Here is a 22,424-nt window from a genome sequence, read left to right on the forward strand (position 1 = left end):
CACCCACAAAGACAATCCTTCTTGTTTCCTCTGTATTAACTCTCTCTCTCTCCCTCCCTCTCTCTCTCTGATCGGGTTAATTGAAACAAGTAATTCTTAATTGAATGCGAGACGCAAAACTGAAATTACACTTGATTTACGATTTCTAACATGTCTAATTACTTGTAAGTGATATTACATAATTACAACGGTTCGGCACTTAAGAGCCGGTCTTAAAGGGAAAGTCCACCTTGAAATTAAGTTGGTTTTAATAGAAGCAGACAACTGAGAGAAAAAAAATTGTTGAAAGTTTGAGCAATATCCGATAAAAAACAAGGGAACACAAATTGGGAACAACGTGTGGTATTTTGTGAGCTCCTCTCCAATCTTTATAGAAAATGTCATAAAGTTTCATTTTCTTTGTTATTGAAGACGGAATAGATTTGGTTCATGTATTAAAAGCGGGTCTTATAGAAACATATTTTCCGAAAGATTATATAAACTGTCAATATATAATTAAACATTTCTCAACGAAAACTATACATTTGGAGTTTTCTTAGTACATGGCACCTTTAACAAATAATTGCTTCCTTATTTTTAATCGTTTTTTTTTTTAAAATATTAAACATTAAATGAACTATTTCTTTCATTTTCTGCTTCTATTAAAACCTATTTAATATCAGGGAGGACTTTCCCTTTAATTATCATGAAGTGAAAAGGTTGCAGCTAAATGCATGCCATTGTATTCTGCGTACTTTTTCAATGAATCAAGCAGAGACCTAATTGACATATTAATAATGCTTTTGTAGTGAGCTACCTAATTGCCTGAAAATTGAAATACAAAGGCTGGGGAAGTATTCAGTTCTTTCTTCCATCGAATCAATGGTACCATTTATTTCTTAGCGGCGGTATTAGTTTTTTGATGACCAAGCTTCCGCTGTTGGCAGTGTAATAGTTCTTTAATAAAATTATAAATATAAGTTGCCCCTCCCCCCACCCCACAACAAAATGGGGATCTGAAGACGTTCGCTCTCATTGAGAAAGCAAGAGAAAAGGGGGGATGATAGATCGAAAATACATCGTTTATTCGGTAGGATAATTACCGAAAATCATCTCTCGCTCTCTCTCTTTCTTTCTCTTTTTCTCTCTCCCTTTTTATCTCTCTCTCTCTCTCTCTCTTTCTTTCTCTTTTTCTCTCTCCCTCTTTATCTCTCTCTCTCTCCCTCCCTCTCTTTCTTTTGTAAACTCTGCTTCTGTTTGCAGTTTTGTAATTTATTGACGATAGACATTCCTATATTTATCACAATGTTGCGATTGGTAATGAAAAACAAACGAAAAAAAAGAAGAAGGAAATTACAAAAAGGACATTTCTTTCACAATTCTGAGTTACGAACGGAATAATATATTTTCAATCATATAACTATAATTTGTTACAATTCATAATAATGTACGCGAAAGACATACTCAGTTTTATTTATCAAAATAGCTTTCTTTCACACGGCACAAGACATGTGCTCCTTTCGAGTTGATCATAGTGTTGTTAAACATATACGTATTCTCTTCAGCATGAACATGAGATAGATGGAAGAGTAATGCGTTTTCCGAAATCATAGTAAGTTTGAACATTCCGATTAAATGAATGAGGAAGTCTTACAAGAAACACAACGAGGACATTTGAGGATGGCCCGATTATACATGTGTTGATCTTAGCGTGAAACATACATGCATATTATTTACTCCAAAACAACTGTAAAAAACCCTTTACAGGAGAATTCAAGATATTACCCACTTAATCGCTGTTGCAAAATATATTGATTTGATTCACTTTAAAGCAAAAAATAGGAACGCCACAAGATATGATCAAATTATAACCAATATATTCATAACTTATAATGATGTCCGCACTTAAACAACAATTACTACGAGTAAACTTGTATATTGCATGTGATATTATTGAGCTATGCATTTCCGTATGGTGTTATTATTTTGTTTTCAGAAACTAATCAATGGGTATTGAGTTGTGCATCTCGAAAATTTGTGCTCTTTTGAAAACTTAAAATCATCAGTTAAAAAAAACATCTTAATATCAAAGAATCTTAACAACATTTTCCAAAAAGAGCGGTCAATGTATACTTTTTTTTTTTTTTCTTTAATAGAATAAGGTAAATTAGTCTTTCAAAAACTATTTTCAGTCTGGTAAACAACTAAATAAAAGATGTTTTCGTTTACTGTGCAAAAAATACATCTACCACACAAATCAACTTGAACACAAATATTGTAGGTAATACATGTATAAACATAACTGCATGATGTCAATTTATAAATGACGCAGTGATTTTTTTCTAGAATTATTTTCACTCAGCTTTAGAAAATATGATACAAAATAGATCTCTATATAGAATAATTTTCAGGATTACTTTGTTATTATCGCCTAATTCAATGACATACCATATGATTAAAACAGTTTTTATATACCTCACTTAAGAAATCCAGCCATCTGATTGGTCGTGATTTAAGCAATTCCCGTAAAGAAACGAAAAATGCCAAAACCAGTTAATAGTCCAAGACTGAGATCCCTCAACATTCCGGTTACCATGCAAATAGTTTAATTTTGCTGCGATACCCATTGGTTTACGTGTTAAAATTGTCTTTGTGCGAGCGGACACTATACAGTGCTTTTTGTCTGCGATTCCCAAATGATTGAAACTTTCAGTCACTTTTCAAGTTCAGATTAACAGACAGTGTCTTAGATTCTCCGTGGTGTTTTAACCAATCTGTACTCAATAAAAGGATAAGGTAATAATTCTTGGTAGATTTTTGTTCAATTCGGCATATAAAAGACATATCGACTGCTTTAATACTCGAGGTCTGGCTGCTTTATATGCTCTCGGGAACTAGCAGATCCTGACATGACCTCTCGGCGCGCCTCAGGGTAATGGCAGGATCTGCGCAAGTTCCCTTAAGCATATAAAACAGCCAGGCCTCTCAAAGCAGTCGATATCTCTATACTATTAAATTTGCATGGTCAAAGTAACAGCTGATTGCAGCAGGGTTTGTTTCGGTGATCAACTGCTGCATGACTAACACTCTAACCCAACTGTTTGAAACGTGTGTTAGTGTACAATTAATACACAGCAGTGAGGACATTAGTATTAGTAAGAATTACCCACACAAGGTACCTTTGAAACCGTCTTACACGTCCGAGGCGATAGTCGAGGGTGTTTTGACTGTTTTGAAGGTACCGAGTGTGGGTAATTTTAGTAATGCCCGAACAAAATGACGGGTTTTTATTCTTGTCATAAGATTGTGTTTTATTTGTTTTATAAAATGACCGGTCATTATTGAAATTACGTGTTAGACAAAATAAATGCCTGGTCATGTGTACGCTCTCAACCAATCATTTAATTAGGATTCACGTCATCATCTTATAATAATTATACATGCCCAGAGCCATCTATACACGGCTCTGTACATGCCTTGTATGATACGCCCTCGTCGGTAAAACAAAAAAAGACCATGGTTAGAGTGCCTCCGTTGGATGATATCATGCAGAGGCTACGGCAGCTTCTGATGTGGCTAAAGTAATGGCAATCATTAGGAACGATTTGTTAAATATAAATTTTAATTCTCATCTCGTTCTTTTGCTTTCGAAGGAACAATATACAATCAAGGTTTAAAGATAAGAAAATCTTTCAAGGTGAAATTCAACACAATTTGATTTTTCAGTTTATTTTGGAGGCGATGTCCTTGAGTAGACGTACGTTGCATGACCAAAGAGATCGATGATCTCAAACAGGGTAAGAATACTCCCGCCAAGCCATAGACCAAGAGATCCTCCGACATCACCTGTTGAGTTAAAAATAATAATAAATCAATGAATGAATATAAACAATCAAACAAAAAAACAAATTAGACTTTCTGCCAACCGAAATGTAACGTTACTAACCGTTTCTCTGGTTGGTGTACGCCAAATGATCCAGCGAGAATTACTCCGCGTCAATTTTGCCAATAAACTGACGGGATTCTAAATGTCAACACTGGACCAAACACTATACCTAACTAAACCTAACCTTAAATACTCAGAATTACATCTTTGAAGAGAGTGTCATATCATTAATCGTGTACAAACATCTAAATCATAGATATCGCTAGTTATTTAAAAAAGAACGGTTATAAAGCGCGTTAAGAAAACGATACAGTTCTAAAACTCTTGAATGATAGATAATTCCTTCTTAGCCGACGATGATGAAATAGATTAACAGTGACATTTGAAGGAATTATTTCGTCATCAAATTAACTAGTTATTGAGCCTCTAATGGGTGAGCGATCTTAAAATATACTTATTAATCCGTGAACATACATAATTATGTCTGCAATGATATGTGTGCCCCATTTGATGCCATATTCTATTCATAAAATCAGGGGGACTGCTATTCATTAAATCATTTAATCCATGTAATTTCCTAACTTTAACCATACATAAAATAAACATGACTTACAAAGTAAACTGAAGAAGGTATAGTCCCGTTGTTGAGTTTTGGTGACCACATTCATCTCTTTAAAGTAAAAGTTCAGACGACATATATTTTCTCTGTAAATAGTAAATGAATATAACAATTTGAATAAACATAGAGATGGAAATGAAAATCGTTATTATCCGGTACTACAGAATATCGATAGGAATATTATTTCAAGCAGTTTTGAAAAGAACAAAGGAAATTTATCTGAATGAGTGAACGACTTATTTTAATATTGAGAGATGGAGAGAGATGTGATATCGATAAATGAAAGTCAGATCAGATTAACATCAGCTATATTTTTTGAAGGGCTCGGAGCACAATGTCGTAGGACTGATATTACGGGGTGGGGCGGGGGCGGAGGGGGGGGGTTGAGAACCGGAAAATATTTGGTGAAAAAATTATCCAGAAAAGGGTTGGTCTTGTATAATTCATGTCATCTTTTACGTTTCTTTTTCTACTCCCCTTTAGCTCCTCTTCCCCTTTATTCTCCCCCTCCCTCTCTTTCTCTCCCTCTCTCTTTCTCTTTATCAAGTATTTCGCAAGTAGACTGGGGCACGTTCCCCCTGTGCCCCCTATGGCTTCACCATTGGCTAAAGGTGAGTAGGATTAATCGAAATCCCTGAAATTCCTTGGCGGTCTTACCTGAAGTACTCGGCTGTTTCATTATAAATGGAGGCCAGTGGCGCTGCATAGAACGTTGCGGGGTATGCTGCTTGAGACAACGTGGTTACATAGTTTCGGGTCGCACACGGCGGAGTGCAATCACAAGTAACGTTATTAGCGAATTCTCCTGCAATAATCAAGTAAGCATTTAATAATTCAAGCATTAATAATTGAGTGATGAAAGGGTACTTGTCCTATAAAGTCGGGTTGACTGGTAAGAGAAAGTAAAATAAGCGCAGCAGATTTGTGAATAAAGAATGAGAAAATTATAAACCGTCTCATTAAAAGTGGGAAGAACTTTCCATTCGGTTACGAATTTTGACGACATCTGCTGAACACGAAGAGAAATAGAAGATTTTCGAAACCTTAATACTTGACAATGACTAAGATTTTAAGATTTGACATTTAAAGGGGAAAAGCCGTTGACCGTCACATTTTTATCATTTAATCGTATCGAAATTCTTTTACGGGGTAAAATAGATTTTTACTAAATTGATATGTTACTTTTTGTACTACATCTTATCAGAGATATTAAATAAAACAAGTAATTGCAATGATAGCCATGCAAATTAATATCTAAAGATATTTTTCCTTCACATAATCGCTACTTACTTAAAGGGATAGTTCATTTCTGTTGCAGAGGACGCTACACAAAATAATCTTTTTGTGAGATAATGAAAAACTGACTGCCAAATTTGAAAGAACATACAATTTAAATGACAAAATCATCTTAGTTCGATCAAAATCGGTTCAGAGACGATTTCTTATACTTGTGTACCACCACAAATTTGAACCAGCCGTTGAAAGCCGTTGAAAAAACAAAATAGCGCCTTTTAGTTTTACGTTGTATTTCAGCCAATGCCGATGTTGGCTTTTTCGTGTTGGTTATATTACGCACCATCAGCCGGCCCATGTATTGTTATTATTAATTAATTAACGGTCACCGTATAATCTTGAAAGTGGAGCTGAATTGGTATGGTCGTATTGGCTAAATTTCACACATTTTCGGGTCTAAAATTACCTTCTTTGCAATTTTAGGTCCTAAAAGGGCAGATAAGAATAAGAGTAATAACCATGCACCTTGAAGGCATTTGCGATCTGAAAACAGATCTCAACTATCCCTTTAATGTTGCACCTTTTGAATTGGAGTCATTTGCATCATACGCAAATAGTGAGCAGAAATTTGAGAAATACTACATATGATTTCTTGGTTAATAAAGAGAACCGCGTCCCTAACTTTGTAGAGCTTAACATGGAGAACTTGGCAAAACGAATGAATTATAGATATTTACCCAATGCTGGGGAAACACAAGTATAAAATTCCCATGCACTGCATTCTGGTCCATCACCTGTAAAATAATTTAGAGTATAATATTTCTAATAAAGCTTTTCTCATTTTCATTCTAAGGTAAAAGGTAAACGAGCAAAATCCACTTGAACGTTTGCCTTTACATTTATATCTCCATCTTAATCAATTATCCATCTACTAGGTTAGTTTTATCTGGATTGATTTTAAAGAAATGAATGGATAAAAGATCACCCAACTGATTTTAAAACCTGATTCCAATTTTTTATTTTCTTTCTCATCCCGCCCTTCGTGTAAACGCCCCCACAAGAGAGTCATTTTTTTTCTTTGTGGCTACCATACGTTGTGACTGAGATGATTGGCTGATTTAGAAAGTGTCCCTTTTAGGTTTTAGACCTTAAAAAGAAGGCACTTTAAAATTCTGATACTCTTCTGTAGAATCCTGAAGCTTTATTGTGTACTCACACGTAAACCTACATAGATCATTTGATTTGGAATATTAACAGAAATATACATTATCGATTGTAATTAAAATTAATTATTTCTTTTGAATCTATGTATCATTACCAGGCAAATTCATAACTTTGCAGCCGCATTGAGATGCCACGAAGCTACCAGCACATTCAAGCTTGCACTCCAAAGTCCCATAGTAGTCAAAGTAATTCAGGGTTTTGTTCTCACAATCACCATACGGAGGCGGCAAAAATACATTCTGCAAAGGAACAGATGAAGCAAATAAACAATGATATTAAGTATATTTTAAATAAAATCAAGATCATCACCAGTAGCGGTTCTTGAGGGGGCTGGAAGGAAATTCAATCTCTCACCCCCCCCCCCAAAAAAAAAAAAAAAAAAATCGCAGCTAAACACAAGTAGAAAATGGATGAAAGAACTCCCAAGACCCAACTGGTTTCAATAGGGAAATTGGAACAACTGGTTTCAATTGAAACCAGTTGAAACCAATTGCCAACTGGTTCCAATTAAAACCAGTTGAAACCAATTGCCAACTGGTTCAAGTTGCCTAATTGGTTTCAACTGGAACCAGTTGTTCCAATTTCCCTATTGAAACCAGTTGGCTTGAACTGGTTTCAACTGGTTTCAATTGGTTTCAATTGGATCCAATTGAAACTTACAGTTGGCATAAACTTAATTAGTTATAAGTTAATTAGCTCTTGCACTAATTATCGCTCATGTCAACACAGAAACATTGTTATATGTGTCAACATTAAGTACAATGTAAAGGGCATTATAATATGCAGACCATATAATATACTTAACAAGGAAGGCATTGCCATTATATATGTTTGTATTTGATGTATTTTGTACATGGTTAGTGTTTTACTAATCAACTTTTAATCTGTGTAATTACAAAAATATGTTACTAATGAACATGCTTATCATTGCTAATTAATCTTTATATTTATCTAAAACAAATGCATTACTTGCAAATGAAAATTAATTGATAAGTACATTGTAAATCAAAATAAATTACATAAAACATTGATCTGCACACAAGCATATAATATGCAAATTAACTGGTTTCAATTGGATCCAGTTGGGTAACTGGAAATATTTCCAATTGGAACCGATTGGGTAACTGGAAATGAATTCTAACTGGAACCAGTTGGGTAACTGGAAATTACTTCTAACTGGAAATGAATGCTAACTGGAACCAATTGGGTAACTGGAAATGAATTCTAACTGGAACCAGTTGGGTAACTGGAAATGACTTCTAACTGGAAATGAATACTAACTGGAACCAGTTGGGTAACTGGAAATGAATTCTAACTGGAATCAGTTGGGTAACTGGAAATAAATTCTAACTGGAACCAGTTGGGTAACTGGAAATGACTTCTAACTGGAAATGAATGCTAACTGGAACCAGTTGGGTAACTGGAAATGACTTCTAACTGGAAATGAATGCTAACTGGAACCAGTTGGGTAACTGGAAATGAATTCTAACTGGAACCAGTTGGGTAACTGGAAATGAATGCTAACTGGAACCAGTTGGGTAACTGGAAATAAATTCTAACTGGAACCAGTTGGGTAACTGGAAATGACTTCTAACTGGAAATGAATGCTAACTGGAACCAGTTGGGTAACTGGAAATGAATTCTAACTGGAACCAGTTGGGTAACTGGAAATGAATTCTAACTGGAACCAGTTGGGTAACTGGAAATGAATGCTAACTGGAACCAGTTGGGTAACTGGAAATGACTTCTAACTGGAAATGATTGAATGCTAACTGGAACCAGTTGGGTAACTGGAAATGAATTCTAACTGGAACCAATTGAGTAACAGGAAAATTGTCTTACTGTTTCCAGTTGAACTTCTAACTGGAACCAATTGATTAACTGGAAAATTTACCTTACTGGTTCCAGTTGCACTTCTTATCGGTTTGAACTGGAAATGAGTACCCATAACAATATTTTCCAGTTCGGCAATTGGTTTCAACTGGAAATTTTCTATTCCAATTGAAACCAATTGAAACCAATTGAAACCAGTTGAAACCAATTGAAACCAGTTGGAGATTTCAACTGGTTTCAATTGGATTTTGGTCCTGGGTAAGAAGCGGCCATTTTACTACATTGTGGAGTAATTTGTAAAGCTTTTACCTTTACCAATACTTCGTGGATTAAATCGGATTGGATCTCGGTGCGGCATCTGATGCCGTCTTAAATCTTGCTTACCTCCTCCAGATCTAGTCCTACCAGTGTTGAGGTCCCGGGGGCTACGGAAAACCCTATATCATCGATGAATGGTTGGGTTCCACGGGGGTATATCGCCACATGTAATCCCGCTGCAAGGTAAGTCCATGGGTCATAGAAATATTCGTCTTGATGGACGTTGACTGCTATTACCAATCCAGCCGTTGCTCTGCCTGAGACACAAACACAAGAATGGGGGTATTCCAATTATCATGTAGGAAAATAAAATCAATGTATCGGACTGCTCAGTGTGTTACTTTTCACATTATTTTGGTTCTCGACCGACTAAATATTAATTAAGATTGTTTTATATAGGCATCGCCATATTTTGAGACTGTGATGTCATATTTTACCATATAACAAAACAAAATCGATCCTGACGCCCCCCCCCAATAAAATATATATATATATATATATATATATATATATTATATATATATATATATATTAAAAATAAGGCATAACCCAACAACAACAACAACAACAACATCAACGCAACAACTGTGTAACATTTGATAGTCTCACTGACGAATTTGTTTTTAAAAAGACCATTAAATGACAAATTAATCTATGGGTCCGTTAGTTTATACATTAATTAAACAATCAATGAAGCAAGCAAATACTAAATATTTCAATCCGATATCAGGAAATCAATCCATCAATTCATCCAGCAAGCATTAAATCCAATTATCAAAAACACGATCGACCAATCAGTACATGGTGATTTTATACTTCCATGTCCATCAAGCTTCTTGTCCGATCGATAAATATATTAGTCATGCAGGAAAATTATTATCAATCAAATTATCAATCAACCAATCAATCGACCAATAAATTAATTTATTAATCAATCAATCAAGCAATCAATCGATCGATCAATCAACCATTCCATGAATCAATCAATAAATCAACCATACAATCCATCAATCAATGACTATATCAATCAATCATTCAATATATCGATAAATAGATAAATCAACCAACCAACCAATCAATCAATCAATCAATCAAATCATTCAATGAATAAATCAACCAATCCATCAATCAATCAAACAACTAATCAATCTATCAATCAGTCAACCAATCAAATAATCAACCAACCATTCAATCCATCAATCAGTCAATCAATAACTAAATCAATCAATCCATCCATCAATCAATCATTCCATCAATCAATCAATCAATCAGCTAATTAATCAATCAATCAATCAAATCAATCAATCAATAAATCAGCCAATCAATCAATCGATCAAATCAATCAATCAATAAATCAACCATTCAATCAATCAATCAATCAAATCAATCAACCAACCTACCAATCAATCAACCAACCAACCAGTCCATCAATCAATCAATCAATCCATCAATCAGCCAATTAATCAAATAATCAGTACCTGAAGATTCTAGTACGAGACCATCCAAACCATTATCAGCATCGTTGAAGATAAAACATGGGCCCCAGTCGGTCATTTTTAGAGAGAAGTATTTCGTAGCCGGATATATTGGGAGCCTATTCCAGTATAGCCTGAAATAATAATAAAGCACACAAAATAAGTAATCATATAGATTATAATTTGGCAGTTGCGAGTTCATGGCGAGGTCCGAAAAGGCTTAAAGTAATGTTACCAATAAAGTTCTCGTATTGCTATGTCATATATATTTTCTGTATTTTTTTTAGCGATGATAGTAAAGGACAGAGCAAGAAAAATGATTTATATGTATACCGTCCTGAATATTGTCAATATCGTATTGCCCGAAAGGCTAGTCGAGATTCTATCCGTTTTTTATATATTTGTTATTCTTCAATCATCTATGTCCTCCGCCCTTACACATCCACAGAGATCACGCGACCCTCGAATATAGACCCGTCGTTAACGGTAAGAATGAAAGGCAAGGACTGTCTCAATGAGCGCCTCGCATGGTGTAAAGATACGCCCCCCCCCCCACTCAGTGTTATTTAGGGTACGCATATGCGTGTTCCCAGCGACCCGCCCTTTTCAGCAAAAGTCCGGTGTGTAAAGTCAATACGGGTAGACCTTTTTCTTTTGTTACGAGCCGGAGAGTTTGGGAACACGCATGGTATCCCTCCGTTCACGGAGTGGGGGGGGGGGGGGTGTAAAGAAAACCAATGTGCTGTCAGAAAAAAAATATATCATGGGATTCCCCCCCCCCCCTCTCTCTAATGACGAACGCCCCTGCTTGCATTTCAGTTAAGACCAAGTTACTCACTTAAGGATGGAATCTTCCAATAGATGTGTATAGTTGAAGAGCACATCATCGAAGATGCTGGAGGAGAGTGTGTCGAAGTATTGCGAATAGTTTAAGGTAGTTGGATTCAAGTAGCCATCTTTCAAAAAAGCGCCAAAATCGGTTCCATTCACAGCAGATGCCCTGAAAAGAAAAGAAAAAATATAAACATGTACAAAAAATGTAATCATAATGTTTGACATTCTCTCTTACTCTCCTCTCCAGCTTTATCTTGATATATCTGTCTGTCTGCCTGCCTGTCGCCCCTTCTCTCTCTCTCTCTCTCTCTGTGTCCTTCATAATTGTCCTTCATTGTTATTCTCTATTTGCATAACATCTGTACTAAAAAAATGAGAAAATGAAAGGTTTTGATAGTGACAGGTGGTAAAACCAAGAAGGGTGTCAGCATCTTTTTTTTTCGTCGTCGTGGAGTGTGTGCATGTGTGTGTTTGGGTTTTCTTAAGGCATATCTATCATCTTGGACAGCTGTTTAACGCCATCATCCGAAAGACACAATTTGGTTTCGAACCCGGGTCCGTACGAGTCAGTTTGTAGGCGAAGACAGGGACATGACCTTAGCGCGGGCATTAAAGTAGATATTCATTGATTTAAAAAACTAACTTTATTTCATTATTGCAAAGTTGAAACTTTGATTCGACAAGGTTATCAAAATTCAATGCTTGGAAACATTCGAAGTAATGATTATTATAAATTATAAAACGCTTAAATACAGCCCCGGCATAGCACCTGAAGAACTCTCCGAACGCTGCAGAGATGTGTGAGATCACAGTATGGACACGACTTGCACAAGCAGACGATGTCGCATGACATCTCACACATTTTCAGTGCCTGTGTTTTCATCTTATCTCGAGTTTTTTCTCTTACTTCACTACCGTCAGGCTAAATTTATAATATATTGCCTCACTCTAAACCCCGCGCATGGTTTTATTTTGATGACAAATGCAGCGATACAAAAAGGAATCTGTCGCTTGTAAACAATTTAAGACGCCATTGAATATTCAGCTGCACACACCGCGGTATGTTCGGCGTTTCAAGAGGGAACAAATGCCGTCCTTAATATCATTCCGGGTGTTTTCAATTCGAAAGTCTGGTTTCTTTGATTGTTAATTAACCCCTATCCTGTGTGTTTACAAGCAAAAGATTTTAGTTATCGGAATCGGGTCATATCCCTTTTGAATGGTTTTACATGCCATCACATTTATATACACTAAACTCATTATAATTTGACAACTAAAAGCTTTGCAATTATGTTCATTCTCTATGGAATGTCGTCTGCTTGGGCAGTATTGGTCCATATAGTGACGTCATTAAAACATCGTTATTTTTCCGGCGAATCTCTCGTATATCCCAGCTGCTATGCAGGTGGTTGTATTTGTATTTTTATAAATCACCCGATATGTATTTGACCTAAAACTTGTACGATGGCCATATGTTAGCTTACCAGTTTCTAGTCATACATTAGTTGACATATTTGTGATTTTCTTTGAATTTCACCTTTAACGCTAGACCAACCATCACCTCTACATACCATATCACATCTCCCTTTTCATCCTTTCCGAATCAGTTCCCCCTCTCTTTGCATCCCTTCAATTACTTAATAGGGGCACGTGCCCCATGCCGCCGCCCCCTCCTCTTTTGAGCTCCGCCAAGGGGTCTATAAAATACAAGCCGTGCTTTTTTTAATAGACTCCTCCACTATTTCACCACTGTGCCAATCTTAAACGATTTATTTGAATAATTGTATAATCATTTGTCGTATCTTTGGTTAATATTATGTTATTGAATTGCATATTCATTTGATGATGTTATATTATGTGGAAAAATAAAGAAATCTTGAAACCTTGAATGGGTTTACCTAAATCTGTTGTAGCTACAGATGGCGATGGTGGGAAAGGCTATGGTGGATACTTCGTTGATGCTTACGTCCAAACTCTTCGGATGGGATGCAAAATGGATTGACCTGTCTACGACCTGGTAGCAACATGTACTCATGCCTCCCAGCACCAATAATGTCCACAGTAGTCTGAAGACAAACAAATTGAGGAAATAAATTAAGATGAATTAAAACATTGAAGAAAAAAAACTAATTTTTTAAATGCAGGAAAACAAAATGAAATTAGGTAAGTTTTGATCAATGTTTAACTTTTTATATTTGTATTGGTTCATGTTTATATAAACACCATTCCACGTATTTTCTATTATTATATTAGAAACTCGTAGAATGGTAGATCTTTAAAATCAACTTTGAATTTGGAGAAAAAAGTTTTAAAGTCTTTGTCAAAAAATGTATAAACACAATTTGCAGATTTAGGAGGCCCGCGCACGGAAAGATTTAAAATGTTTAATTCACTATTAACGTTACCTTGTATACCGTGTTAGAGCTACCTTTTCTCGTTCATGAAAAATAAATGCATTGCATATGTAAATGATATTCGTCATAATTTGTTAGATAATGTCATTGGGAAAGGTGAAAAGTGTATCATTATCTCTTTGCAAATAATTTATACAATAAGTTACCTCCGCCATCTTACTTCGGCTGAGTTGAAGGCATATTTCAACCCAGCCAGACCCACAGCGTCGGGAACAGATTTGTAGATGACCGCTAGCCACGAAACTCTGTCTCGGTACGTCGGGTACTGAAAAGCGGTGGTAACCGCGCTGTTAGTTACCGTTTCTGAAACGGTAGTGACCGCGGTCTTTCGCGGTACCTCGTCCGCTTCGTCCGCGCTCTTGACTGCAATTCGTCGTACCGAACCGCGAGATGCATTCTCTGTTTCCAATTCATCCAGATTCCTTTTGGCAATATGAAAATGAATGAATAATTAAATAATAACACTGAATAAATAAATAAATTAATTAATTAATCAAAAGACCAATTAATCATTGAATCAATACATAGATAAATAGAAAAATAAATAGAATGAATAAATACATAGATAAATAAAGAAATACATTACGTATTTAATCAATAAATAAATACATAATGTTTCGCAATAAATGGAAGGTGTACGGGAAACATTCAACGTAAGGGTGAAAGGTTATCAAAGGTCCAATAAATTGACGTCATGGAGATTATTGATTATTCATGCACTCAAACGTTCAAAATGGAGTAAGAATTGAACCACTATATCATCTCTCGACGATTTCACCAATGTGTTTTTTTTTACTTTCTTGCTTTAATTAATACTAGCTAATTAACAGAGTGGACTTTTCATTTAACATGTCATTATAATCATGTAGTTGAGGAAATGAAGAATAAGATTATATATTTTGGAATCTGTGATTTCCATAATGATTGTAGTTAAGTTTAGTTTAATTTGTATTATTATGTTAGTCATCCATGCTGTAATAATATATCACTTCAATTTGACTTTAATAGCAGAGAACACTCGAATTTTTCTAATAGTTCAACAAAAGTATAGCTTCTCAAACAAGCATAAAATATAATTTGATAGGGTATAATGATTAAGATTTCTTAAACGCGCTTTCAAACACATATACCTATACTCATGACGATGCAGTAATCAGCTATACAACCATAACGTCATAGTATAAATAATTAAAAGCTTTGGGAATAAAACTTACAAGATGAATGGAAAAGGGAGAACTACATTATTGTTGAAAAGTATGTAAACGCAATATTTGAGAAATATAAATACTTTGAGTAATACGGAATTATACTTAATGGTTAGAAATTACGGCCGTTTTACATGGCAACTGTATTCAGAAAATGACGCAGTTCAGCATTAGAAAACACTCTTCACGCACAATGTATGTGATAAAAATTGTACGTACATTGTTATGGCGTCTTTGATTGGTACTTCTTTGAACAGCAGGCAGCAATCCTTAGCTTCGACGCAAACAGAATAAAACCACATCAACTATCAAGGAGAAATCATGGACATCATTGCCACCTCTGTCGATGGTAGATTCCCTTCTTATTGATAATGAGGTGTGGAATTATTGATGTGATTCCTCCGATGATAAACCACTCATTTCAAAAGAGACATGTCATGACCAACAAGACAGTGTAGATCTTGATAACAATGAAGAGAGAGAGAGAGAGCAGATCGCGCAGGTTGTTGAAAGTGTTGTTTGCACAACGCTTTATCGAACAGTGAAGTGATCTGACCATGGAGATATCTCTTCTTATATCTCCATGATCTGACCGAAGACCCATTGGGCATTAGACCTTCCGAGCCGTCGGATTATGAAAGGGAGGTCCAACCCATCTACTCTAAAAAAAGAAAGCAGAAAAATTGTAAATGTTAAATTGTTTTGTAATGCATCTCGTGAACAAACAGACAGGTAGACAAATCAATACATGTACAGGCCGGTCGAGAAGAAAAAGAGGGTGAGAGAGAGAGAGAGAGAGAGAGAGAGAGAGAGAGAGACTGAGAGAGAGAGAGAGGGTGCTAGCTGGAGGGGGAGGGGGGTGAAAAATGGACAAACAGGTTAATTTTTTGATGGAGATATGAAGCGAATAAGAGGGCGCTAGCTAGGGGCGGGGGGGGGGGTGACAAAGGGACAAAAAGGTTTATTTTTTATGGAGATATGAATCCAATAAGACAATTTTGTGAAGTATTAAAAAAAAGTATGTGTCTGTGCGACAAAAATAGAGAGAGAGAGAGAAAGAGAGGAAGAGGAAAAGAGCAGGGGTAGAGTGAAGGGGAGGATGGGATATCGAGGAAGTAACACAAAACCGGCTTGGTGTCTGTGCAGCTCTTGTGAGGTTAAAGGTGAGGAAAGAAGAGGCGAAATAGAACTTTAGCGGGATAACATTTAGTGACGACACAATCTTTTTGTTCCATAATCCACTCGCTCTTTTCATCGAACAGTTTTACCCAATACAGGGAACATGGGAAAGTGCGGCGTGGACGCAACGGATCAACAAACACTTCTTCATGAATGAATAAGGCTTCCTCGGCATGTTTACTCTTTCCCTTTTACGCTATAGGCGAACATAATTAATATTCATTGAATCGTCTCAAATCTAACCAATACAAATCGATTTCCATCCGTCGTAGAATATCTTCATGGTAGACATTATTAGGCAAGACGTTGATTGTCTCTTTCCGGCCATTACGGTATGGTAGCACTCAGAGCGAACGATATAATTGATACGTGTTGTCCCCGGATGATAACTGTTTTGTCAATTCGGGTGCGAATTATCGATCAGTCCGAACTGGTTCCAGAATAAAATAATTAGCGTGAACGCGGGGAGTGAATATCGGATCTTCAAAGGCCCATTGTATTCCTGTCAGAAGAGCACGATGTGATTACGTAACAGGCTCATGCAGGCAGTGTTCATACTGTTCTTACAAAAACCATGCCCCACTAATAACATTACAACAGTCTAATAATAATAATAATAATAATAATAATGTTAAAGCAGCGTTCACAAGTGTCATTATCAAGTACCACGGCGCCATTTGGACGATTTTCTAAATATGTCTTCCTGCAAAGTAACTTAATTGCTGTCCAGTTCAGAAAGTTAAAAAAAGTATACGTCAATTAATAAGGAAATATTATATTATATCGCGCCATCAACGGCAGTAATTTTGTAATACTGTACCGAAATCGAGTGAAAATATAAAGCTATCAGGAATACATCATTAATGCATTTTTCGAGTTCGAGGGGGGAGGGGGGGGGGGGGTGGCGGGCTCTATGCCGGACTTTAAGGTACCCTGATATCCCAGAAAGTGAATACCACATTTAAATGTACGATATTTTCACAATTTCATTAAACAAAGTTGGATTCTTGTTATTGATTTGTTCTGGAATATATGGGGGAAAGATGACAAATCTAACAAAGTCATCAGATTTTTGGTGAGGGAAAATGTTATATAAAAGGGTATAATGTTACTGATATTGGTGATTTTTAAGTCAAAATTATGAATGTCAGGATTCACAAGTTTTGATATCAAGTCCGACGGCGGTATTTAGAGGTATTTCTAAATATGTCCTCGTAGCTTCAAAGTAATTTGCTGTCAAGTTCAGAATGTTTATTTTTCGACATCGCGCCATCAACGGCAGTAATTTTGTAATACCGAAATCAAGTGAAAAAATAAAAATGTCGAGAGAAATGACATCATCTCTGCTGATTTTTAGGGGGAGGGGGATAGGGCTCTAGTCAGGACTGTATAGTGCCTTTATAAACGTCACAGTAATCCAAACACCTTTTAAAAGTAAGATATTTTCACATTTAATCATTATTTTTAAGATTGGATTTATATATTGATTCGTTTTAGAATTAATGAAGTAAAGAAAAACGTAACAAAGTGATCAGAGTTTTGATGAGGACAAATGTTATTGACTGTTAATTACATTTTTTTAAAATCAAAATTATAAACTCCATTCGCCATCCCCCCTCCCACACACACACAAACACATACACACTTACATACGCACACAAACCCCGGGATAATGTCAAAAATAATTTGTTTTTATCATTGCTTTTATTCTGTTCCTGAATTAATTAATTTAACTTTTATCCCCACGGTCAAAATGATCCAATGATGGAAGTATGGAAGTATAAAATCATTGCACTTTCCTCATCTCATCCTCATCACCATGCACATTATCATCCCTCTGGCTCTGAATAAAGGATCCAATTTAAAACCCCACTGTCCTACTTGTAGCTACTTGCTCCCTTTATATAGAAAACTTCCACAATCGGTGCCTGTTGGTCCCCCATGATCCTCTTTTTCTTATGTTAGTTGAGAGCTGAGTGAATGAGATAGCCACCTGTCAGTGACCTCTCTGTGTGGTCTAATCCCTTCTGGCCCAGTAGTATTGACGGTCTTTAAAACGTTTTCCATGGCATTGATTCTAGCAACGTTTGCATAATTCGTAAGTGTATAGTTCCCTTTGGCCTAGATAAGCAGTGACTGATTATTTTACCCCACTCCCGCTCCAAGACTCTTACTCTTTGCTGCCTTCATGGCATCCTTCAATTACGAACGTTTCCATCTGCTTAGGTTGCCATGGGAACGGTGTCCTACCCTGTGTTTCGCTTCCCAAAGATGACTTCTTGCTCCTGCATCTCAAAGTTGATACGTACTGTAGGGAACATGACATGGATATCCTGTCACCCCCGGCAACATGAACTTTCTTTCACTTGGCATTGGTTATTCGCTTGATCTGTTGAACGCCAGAATGGTATTTACTTCATGTAAATGTATGGACGTTAATGCCTTTTTGGCTTTCAACAGACTGCGGGTTCGATACAAGAGGAAAAAAGTCCTTTGATAAACCTTTCAACGAACTAAAAGTTATTCTAGAAATGAGTCAACTGTCAAACTATCTTTTCAACGAACTAAAAGTTATTCTAGAAATGATTCAACTGTCAAACTATCAACTTTTTGGTTTGTTAAACTTCCTTGCAACCCCCCCCCCCTTTTACAGCCACGCGAGAGATGACATGATGCTATTTCTACCCCCCCCCCCCTCTCTCTCTCTCTCCCTCTCTCTCTCTCTCCCTCTCTCTCTCTCCCTCTCTCTCTCTCTCTCTCTCTCTCTCTTTCTCTCTCTCACTGGTTACACCTTTCCCCTCTCCTCCTTTAGTCTTGTTCTCTATCTTCTATTAATCTTTCTTTTCTATTTTGTCTTATATCTCATCCCTCCTCTCATCTTGTCACCGATTACCACGCCCATCCCTCCCCAAAATTCGTTATGTCCGTCTATGTCTTTTTAGCTCTTTAACCACCCCTTCTCTCTCTCTCTCTCTCTCTCTCTCTCTCTATCTTCTCTCTCTCTCTCTCACTCTATTTCTCTCTCTCTCTCTCTCACTCTATTTCTCGCTCTCTCTCTCTCTCTCTCTCTCTCTCTCTCTCTCTCTTTCTCTCTTTCTCTCTCTACCCTTTTCTTGACGTATCTATTTCCGACCCGTGTAAACCTCAATCAATTAGTGGTTAGCTCGATCTATGTGTTCTATTTTCTCCACATTGTTCATTGCAGCTAATGTTATTTTTAACAATAATGGAAGATGTAAGAGATAAAGTGATAGTTTTATTCGACCATGTGAATATAAAAATAGCGCGAGAAAGGAAGTTACCTGAATAGGAGGAAATATAATGCATTTCCTCCCTATCGCAATGTTCCTGTTTACTGTTCCTTTCACAAACGTCACTCATTCACATTTTTGACGTACAGTGCTCCAACAGATTGTAAACTACTCAACTAAATTTAGATGGATTTTGACTAATGAAGTCAACAACCGAATAGATATACGGACATTGCAACACTTGTGCCCTAAAAAGACCTGTTATACCTTGTACAAACTAGTATTCGTGCTCCCCTGCAAAATGTTTACACCTCTTTATGTCAGAGATTTTTTAGATAATAATAGGCCTCTGGAAATCATTATCACGATTCCGTTGTTGTTGTTGTTGTTGTTGTTGTTATCATTTTCATAATTATCATTAATAATATTACAGTTAGTATTAATATTAATTTTAACATTATTTTTTATTAATAACAATTACTATTAACTTTAATATTTATGTTATTATTATTATCATCATTATCGTTATTATTATTATTAATAATATCAATATTAGTAGTAGTAGTAATAGTAGTAGTAGTAGTAGCCTAGTAGTAGTTGTTGTAGCGGGAACTAGTAGTTGTAGTGGTAGTGTAGGTAAAATGTTGTATAATTATGTATAGGCCATCCCCCTCTTTCAAAAGTACGAGCGAGGGGGGGGGGTAATTTAAAGCCCCTCCCCTCTAGGCCCTTTACGCCCGTGTATCATGTAACCTAAATAATGTTTTGTTGTTGAAATACGCAAATGTTTGAAGTTTGTATACTTTCATCCCCATCGTGATCATAAAATGTCGAAGTTCCGATCTTATCTGTCATTTGGGAAAGTTCAAGTCTGAAACTCTTTCGACGATCCGTTGAAATTCAAACCAGCGGAGTCGATCTTGGCAAGGTGCGCTTGAGAATCATTGTGCCCGCAGCTGGTAAGAATCTTGCTTTATTCATTCCCAGGCATTTTAATTTGGTAATTGACTTCATTCTGTCAACGATCTTTTCCGATATCAATTATTTATACACATGAGACTGATCTCCAAATAAATACTTGATTATCCTGAACGGCCGGGGGAGAGTATAAGTGTCCCCGAAGCCTTTAGTTCACGCAACCCCTAAATGTTTCTCAAATGAAAAAGAAATATTTCTGTGAGCTTAAATCGTTTTCTCAGATTGCGTTCGTAGGAAATAAAAGTGGGCCAAACTACCTTCAAATCGCTATCGAGTGGTCATGTAATATATGGTGGCGTGAATTGTCTATTCCTTTCACTAAGAATCAACTTCTGTCCTAATGCAGTTACTGAGACTATTCCAAGGTTTTTTTCTTCATGAAAAAGCATACAATAGTTTCCAGTGATGTCCAACGATTTGTAAGTAGGCGATGCGCAGCAGTGCGCTTAGAGGTAAGTGCGCTTACACTGTATTTGGGCATAATATGACTTGCGTAGCTTAGAACTCTTAAGTACTAGTTACCTATTAAAATGTATATACCTCTCTTTAGAAATCTAGCCATCTGATTGGTCGAAATCGCAGTCGTGAGTTTAGCCACGCCTTCCAGTCAATCGTCTTTTGAAAAGTGCCCTCATACCCGCCTACCGGTAAATAGTCTTTTTTAAGATGCCCGTTGCCCCGGGTAACAGGCCGAATAAATCAATTGTGCTCAGATCCCCATTGGTTTACGTGTTTAAACTTTCTTTGTGCGAGCGCGGACACCATACAGTTGCTTTTGTCTGCGATTCCTAAATGATTGAAACTTTCAGTCATTTTTCCAGCAAAGATAAACAGACAGTTTCTCAGATTTTCCGTGATGTTTTAACTAATCTTTACTCAATAAAAGAATAAGGTTAGAATTCTTGGTAAATTTCTGTTTCAATTCGGCATATAAAAGACATATCGACTGCTTTAATATTCGGGGTCTGGGTGTTTTATAGGTTCTCGGGAACTTGCACATCTTGGCCCACCCAGGCGCGCCTGTTTGTCATGGCAAGATGTGCGCACGTTCACTTGAGCCTATAAAACAGCCAGGCCTCTCAAAGCAGTCGATATCTCTATACGATTTATCAGCGATAATGCCACGAAAAGAATTCTTGAAAATAATTAGTTTTTACATCAAATAACATGCATCTTTACGAGTTTCGATGTATAAATACAAATAATGCACGTATCTATTCGATCTTGTCGAGTCTGTGATCATGGATAGGTCCATGCTGTTATGCACTTTTGTACAGCCTCAACGCGAGCGCGGGTAGATCGTAAAATGAACTCCTTCGCACGCATCATTTGTATAATATTAGGGACTTTTAGATTTGCGTGGACTGATACGTGTAACGTCCATTCAAGGCAGTACATTAAAAGGACGTCGATCGTAGCAATCCACGTTGTCGTTGTGCAAATCTAAAAGTCCCTAATATCCTTCAGCTTGATTCATCGGAAGTAATTGTTGTTGCGTTGTGTTTTTTTTTTTTTTTTTGGGGGGGGGGGGGGGGGGGGAGCAAAGTATCTCTGAAACAAGGTTGACCCTTTAAATTAGCATTTCGTCATTTTTGGCATAGATGGTGTAACAGATCTTAGGCAAAAAAAGATAACGTCTTACTTTTCTGAAAGGAAAGTTTCCGCAACTTCCGACAAATTGGGTTACTAAAAAACATGCTCCAATATGGATATGCGATCAGGAATATATGGTGTTATGATACCTATTTCGATAAGAGGTGCATCAAAAAGGTAAATTATTGTCATATTTCGTAGCGATAGCATTGGGACTGCCGTTTCCTTATGACAAGTAACCCGTGCTAAAGCAGAGATCTATCACCGATAACCTCAACCATTGGGCGGGAATATATCGACCTAATTTTGGCAATATCCCGAGAAAAAATTAGTAACAGGCCTACTGACATGACTGAAGCGGCCTACGCTTTCATGGCCCATGTCGAGAGGTTCTCCTTATTTT

At 36.6% G+C, this 22,424-nt stretch overlaps 1 protein-coding gene across 1 annotated transcript; it reads right to left on the reverse strand.

Annotated features, from left to right (window-relative positions):
- Positions 1 to 3,345: 3,345 nt before the first annotated feature.
- On the reverse strand, positions 3,346 to 15,508 carry LOC100893483 (acid-sensing ion channel 3). Its single transcript, XM_003724656.3, has 11 exons — positions 15,240 to 15,508; positions 13,962 to 14,237; positions 13,300 to 13,467; positions 11,406 to 11,567; positions 10,571 to 10,701; positions 9,159 to 9,349; positions 7,036 to 7,180; positions 6,455 to 6,511; positions 5,142 to 5,289; positions 4,479 to 4,570; positions 3,346 to 3,825 (listed from the first exon to the last, which is right to left on the reverse strand). The coding sequence occupies exons 1-11, from the start codon at positions 15,320 to 15,322 to the stop codon at positions 3,707 to 3,709; spliced, it is 1,572 nt and encodes a 523-aa protein (XP_003724704.2). The 5' UTR covers positions 15,323 to 15,508; the 3' UTR covers positions 3,346 to 3,706.
- Positions 15,509 to 22,424: the final 6,916 nt, after the last annotated feature.

This window comes from Strongylocentrotus purpuratus, unplaced genomic scaffold (assembly GCF_000002235.5).
Source record: "Strongylocentrotus purpuratus isolate Spur 01 unplaced genomic scaffold, Spur_5.0 spur5_scaffold_11, whole genome shotgun sequence".
Classification (NCBI taxonomy): domain Eukaryota; kingdom Metazoa; phylum Echinodermata; class Echinoidea; order Camarodonta; family Strongylocentrotidae; genus Strongylocentrotus; species Strongylocentrotus purpuratus.